General features: G+C 37.1%; 1 protein-coding gene across 3 annotated transcripts in view; it reads left to right on the top strand.

The window, feature by feature from the left end:
* LOC102597300 (probable phosphoinositide phosphatase SAC9) overlaps positions 1-5,937 on the top strand; it is a 44,201-nt gene extending 38,264 nt beyond the window's left edge. For all 3 annotated transcript variants that reach the window (XM_006346638.2, XM_006346637.2, XM_015308408.1), the window contains exon 14: positions 5,422-5,937. In XM_006346638.2, the coding sequence (XP_006346700.1) occupies positions 5,422-5,703 (282 nt within the window). In that variant the 3' untranslated portion in view covers positions 5,704-5,937. The remainder of the gene's footprint in view (positions 1-5,421) is intronic.
* Positions 5,938-6,555: the final 618 nt, after the last annotated feature.

Consider the following 6,555-nt stretch of genomic DNA (forward strand, 5'->3'; position numbering starts at 1 on the left):
GGGTGGTCCTTGGGGGGGGGGGGGTTCTTATGATGTGGGACAGTAGCAGCTAGAGTGGAACTATAGTTGAATATGGTCAATATTCCATCACTTATAAGTTTGTATCAACTACCTCACTGGAGTGTATGCTCCCCATACCAGGAATGAGAAGTTACTTTGCTGGGAGGAACTAGCTGCAGGTAGAAGCATTTGTGATGGTCCTTGGGTCACCTGTGGAGACTTAACACCAACAGAACTACGGAAGAAAGAAAAGGGTGTAGCAAAATCTCTTTTGTTATGTCTGACTTCTCAACGTGAACACGAGATGAAATTACATGACCCCCATTTACATGGTGGAATCTTTTCTTGGTTTAGAGGCATTAATTATCCAAGTGCAGCTAGGCTAGATAGATTCTTATTCTCAAGAAAAAACTGCTACCTAGAGTGCTCTCTGACTACTGCCCTATCATGTTAGAATGTGGAAACTGGGAGAAGAAAAGGTCAAACTTCAAGTTCGAGACCTGGTGGCTCAAGGTGGAAGGCTTCACTGATCTGATCCAAGCTGGTTGAATGAATCCTTGGTGCAAGGATGCCCAGACTACAGACTTAATGTTAAACTAAAAATGTTTAAGGAAAAACTCACAGAATGGAGCAAAGCAAATTTTGGGAAGTTAGTAAATAAGAGAATAGTTTACTTGAAGAATTGGCTGAAATTGATGAGTTACAAGGAACAAGAGATTTGACTGAAGACAAAATGATGGTAAGAGCCACCATAGTAGTGGAGTTGGAAGAGCTAACAAAAAATGAAGAATCAATGTGGAGACAGAAATCCAGAGTATTATGGCTGAAACAAGGGGACAATAACACAAGGTTTTTCCTAAGAATGGCAACATCACACACGAGGACCAACACCATTGACAGGCTGATAGACAAAGGAGAAATTGTAGAAGATCCTATAGAAATCAAAAACACTATGATTGATTTCTATAGGAAATTTTACACTGAACCTGAGAACTGGGGACCTTGATTTGACTTCCTGGATTGCCCAACTATAACTCAAGAGGAACATACTTGGATGCAAAGACCTTTTACTTTGGCAGAGGTCCTGAAATGCTTAAAACAGTGTGATGGAGATAGCTCCAGGCCTATCAGATGGCTTCACAATGAGTTTCTTCAGGTCGTGCTGGGAAATATTAAAGGAAGATCTGATGTTGACCATTCATAACTTTCATTAGAAGGAAGTTTTTGAAAAATCTTTCAATGCCACTTTCATAGCATTGATTCCTAAAAAAGCTGGAGCAGAGGAAAAGATTTCAGACCTATTAGCTTAATATGGGGAATATATAAGATTATTTTCAAATTGATCACTAAGGGTTTGTTTGGAAAGCACTTGGTAATTTGAATTGTTGTAATTACTAGGGTAGTAATTACCAGCCTAGTAATTACACTGACCTAACAGGTCAGTCTGAGTGTAATTACATTGTAATGACACATGTCCTGTTTGGATGCCACAGTGTAATTACACATGTTCTGTTTGGATGCACAATTGCAATCATAAAATTATATTAAATTTTAAAAATAAAAATTAATTATTTAAAATTTATACTAGACAAATAAGAAACTTTATAAATGATATTAAATTAAATATTTAAGATAGATATCATTTTTTGAAAATATATTAATTAATAAACATATGTTCTTAACTAATATTATGAAATTAAAACAAAAAAAATAAAAATAGAAATAAAAAGAAGAAATTAAAAGTAATCAACTGGTAATTACACCATGTAATTACTAGCAATTCACAACCTCTCCTTTACCCCCTTCCAATTACACCAATTACCTCTGTCCAACCAAACAGGACAGACAGTGTAATTACACCCAATTACACCCAATTACACCAAATCCAATTACTAGGATGGCTTTCCAAACAGGCCCTAAGAGGTTGAAGACAATAATGGGGAAACTGGTTGATGTACACCAAATGACTTTCCTAAAAGGAAGGCAAGTTATGGATGCACTTATTGCTAATGAGTTGGTGGACTCTAGAGATCAACAAAAAAAGGCTGGAATCTTATGCAAGTTGGATAGAGAAAAGGCATATGATCATGTCAATTGGTCTTTTCTGCTAAAGATTTTGAAGGACATGGGATTCGGGAGGATGTGGCTTAACTGGAAAAGATTCTGCATATCCACTGTTAAGTTTTCACTAATTATAAATGGAAATTTCGAAGGTTTCTTCCAATCTCAAAGGGGGATAAGACAGGGGGACCCTCTCTAACCCTTCCTATTCATTCTAGCCATGGAAGGCCTCAATCACATGATCAGGAGAGTAAATGTCAATGGTTGATTAATAGGTTTTAAAGCTTAGATGCAAGGGAATATGGACAATGAGGTGGGGGTTACTCACCCACTCTAAGTTGATGACTCCTTGATTTTTTGTGAGGCTGAGGTGACACAAATGAGATGTATCAGCTCACTATATTTGAAGGTATTTTTGGGCTCCATGTTAATTGGCAAAAGAGTTTCCTCTACCCAGTTAACCAATTAAGCAATATGGAACTGCTAGCTAGCAACTTTGGTTGCCAAATAGCAACTCTACCTACAAAGTATTTGGGTATGTCTTTGGGAGCACAAAACAAGGATATAGGAGTGTGGAATGATGTACTGGAGAGATGTGACAAGAAACTAGCAAGATGGAAGCCCTCTCTTTGGGAGGGAGATTGACCCTGGTCAAGTCAGTCCTAGATGCACTCCCATCCTATATGATGCGTTTTTTTTTCCTATTCCAAAGAGCATTGAGAGAAAGATCAACAAACTTAGAAGATCTTTTCTTTGGAATGGAGATAGAGAAAATAGAGGTTACAAGCTAGTCAAGTGGGACATTGTAACACTTAGCAGGAAGCATGGGGGACTGGGTATAAAAAAGCTAAGCCTTCAGAATTCCTGTCTTCTACCGAAATGGTTGTGGAGATTTTGCTTTGAAGAGTTTTCATTATGGAAGAGAGTCATCATTGAAAAATATGGATTGCAAAGTCATTGGTCTGAGGAGGTTTCGGGAACATTTGGGTGTAGTATTTTGAAGACCATCAGAAGACTATGACCACTGTTCAAAGGTAACATCTCACTTAAGGTGGGAAATGGAAGGAAAATTGACTTCTTTAATGATCTATGGATTGGGGAAGAATGCCTAGCAACATTATTTCCAGACCTGTTTATACTCCGCCAATAGAACAATGACACAACAAGGATGGAATTTCTTGTTTAGAAGAGCCCTTAATGATTGGGAGATAGAGAGAATCACAACTCTATTTCAGATCCTAAATACCTTTCCAGGCACTTCCACTGAGCCTTATAAGCCTATGTGGAGATTACAAAGGAAAGGAGTGTTCAGAGTGAAGTCTTGTTACCGGAGTAGCAATGCTGGTCAAAGAAAAAATAGAATTTGGCCTTGGAAGCTAATAATACCTCTAAAGGTCTCATGTTTTGCTTTGTTGGTGTGTAGAAGGGCATACTTAACACATGAAGTGCTTCAGAAAAAAGGAAGACGAATTTGCTCAAGGTGCTTTATGTGTGATCAAGATGTTGAAGTCAATGGACATTTGTTCCTCCACTTCAAGGTAGCTACCAACCTATGGAACATGTTTTCTTGCATCCTTTGTGTGTGCTGGGCAGTTCCACAGACCACTAAGGGTCTACTAGACAGCTGGAAGGAGATAGGAAGAAGACACTCTACTGAAGACTGGTGGGAGTTAATCCCAGCTTGCATTTGATGGACTTTATGGAAAGAAAGGAATGCTAGATGTTTTGAGGATAAGAGTAACAACATTCAGAAGATTAGAATGAATAGCCTTAGCCTTTTGTATTTTTCGTGTAAACAGGATATGAGGGGGGATATAGAATTTTTTGTTGATTTCCTAGGCAATTTGTAATCTCCCTAGGGGTAGTTTTGATATGCTCTGATGATTTTAGTAAGCGACCTATGCTCATCATTATTTGATGATGAGACTTTTGTGAATACACGGTTACCCTTATCTAAAAAAAAGACTCCTGTAATCACCTGACAGCCATGTTTCGAAGGTTCAGTCAGTGGCGGACCTATAGTTTTGCACAAGCGGGTTCAAATAAATACCACAATAGCCAAGAATAGAGGCAGCATCAGACGTAGCAAGCGAGAATTGCTTGCAACTCTGTTTTTCTTGTTTCTTATTGTGCCATCACGATGCAATCATCATCGCTAAATCATATTCGTTATTTTTTGACAATGAACAAATTTTCCATATCAATATTTTGAAATTTATTCAAATTTGTCTTTAGAATAATTTATCTATCTACTTTACTGAAACTTCCAAAAAATTTGAAGATCTTTTAAATTTTGACCAAAGTTCTATCTAAATAATTTAGAGAACTTATATGCTAAGCCAAAAAATTCAGTATTGAACAATAAGCAATTTCGTTATAAACCAAATCAAATTAAAGCTAAAATATAATAAATAAATCCAACAAGTATACTTACATGTTTTACTTAAAGTTATGGAAGAGAAACAAAATTCACTCTGTATAAGTTGAGATAGATTCCTAGCAACTTGCTTCTTGTTCATGTGATTTCTCTTTCATCATGTAATTAATGTTGTTTGAGTTTTGACATTCCTCTTGGTTTGCCATTCACTTGTGGGTCCTCCTCTGTGTTCAGTAAGCTAGTACCGTTGGACCTTGGATGAAGTAGGTAGATATATAGAGTTAAATATGCCACTCCAGCAATAAATCCATACCGTTTTGGTGTATCTCTCTGCTTGCATAGAGATAAACATAACATCGTTAGAATTCATTTGCTAGTGATGAATGGTTAGAGCTGGCCAGAATTTTACATCCTCTAGAACAAAGTGAGAAATTTGTGCCAATACTTCCAACAGACAGGAAGATCTGAACATAAACAGACATTTATATGTTATTCTCTTCGTCACCAAATAACTGTTACATTGAGTATAATATGTTTCTCTTCGAACTAGAATTTGCTTCATGGAGAAGAAAAACATCTAGACATCCTTGGTGAACATGCCAATAATTAGAAATTCAAGATAATGTTGTGTTGGTTTATGACCACCAAAACCACATCTTTAGCTGAATGATATGGACTCTTTCCTTCTGTATGTGTAGTAAGAGTTCTTGGGCTAAGTACTTTATGCCAATACTAGATAGGTCACCCCCAAGACAGGATGGAGCCCCAAACAATCCCTCCTATAATCTTATTTCCCAAAGGAAATGTTTCTTACCCCGCATGCGAGATTGATATGGTTTTTAATGTATGGACAAGTTTGTTGAGCTGTAAAAAAAACACTTGTCTGGTTATTTCTAGAAGTCGTTATCTGGTTTCTGTAATATACCCATATGGTGTTATTTTCAGCGGTTACAGTAGAAAATTCACATGATAATCATCTACAGGAACCACACAATATGGTCACCATTGCAGAATACAGGCTGCCAGAAGTGAAGGCGGGGACAGCAATGTACTTTGATTTTCCTAGACAAGTTAGTACTCGTCGAATCTCATTTCGGCTTCTTGGAGATGTTGGTGCATTTACTGATGATCCATCAGAGCAGGATGACTCGGATGCTAGGGTCCGGATTGTGGCAGCAGGACTGTCTTTGGCTAATAGAATCAAGTTGTATTATTATGCGGATCCCTACGAGCTCGGAAAATGGGCGAGTCTTTCAGCTGTTTGATTAAGATAATCCCTACTGGTTACATGATTAATTTTGTATTTTAGGAGTCTTTTTATTCTTGTTGCTTTCAGGAACATCATTGATTTATTATTTCATGATAATATGTATAGGAGGGAGTTGGAGTTTATACTGTTAAATTCTGTATAATTAATTTGTTGTGGCGGAAGAGAACATTTTGCAAGAGTTGGATGTATAATTTCGAGGTTGTATTAAGAAGATATAACACTAACGGGACTTATCTAGTATATTGCTATAGATTTAGACTGTAGAAGTGTGAATCCCAAAGTTAAAAGAGCTAAAAGACCTTTCAACATCCTAAAAAAACCAAATTTGTTTGGCTTTTCCTCTGATGGCAAGATTATTAATATGAGAATGAAGCCTTGATCACAATTAGTGTGGAGGATGGATACGGGCTGATGTATATATGTGTGTGGAGAACACTTGTTAATTGGCTGGTAAAAACGAGTCTTGGACGATTTGAGATTAGAGTACCACAGTAAATGAAGATATCTTAAATACAACCGATATGAATATTATGGGTTCTTGCCTCTTGGTCATGGCGACATTTATGGACTTGATCAACCGAGTGTTCAACATGTATTTGTGATCATGGTTATTGATAATATTCATATCATGGGTTCTTGCCTCTTTGTCATGGCGACATTTATGGACTTGATCAACTGAGTGCTCAACATGTATTTGTGATCATGGTTATTGATAATATTCATATCATGGGTTCTTGCCTCTTGGTCACGGCGACATTTATGGACTTGATCAACCGAGTGTTCAACATGTATTTGTGATCATGGATATTGATAATATCTTCGTTTGTTGCTCCCTTCCAACTTATGT

Source organism: Solanum tuberosum, unplaced genomic scaffold (assembly GCF_000226075.1).
Source record: "Solanum tuberosum cultivar DM 1-3 516 R44 unplaced genomic scaffold, SolTub_3.0 scf00081, whole genome shotgun sequence".
NCBI lineage: Eukaryota > Viridiplantae > Streptophyta > Magnoliopsida > Solanales > Solanaceae > Solanum > Solanum tuberosum.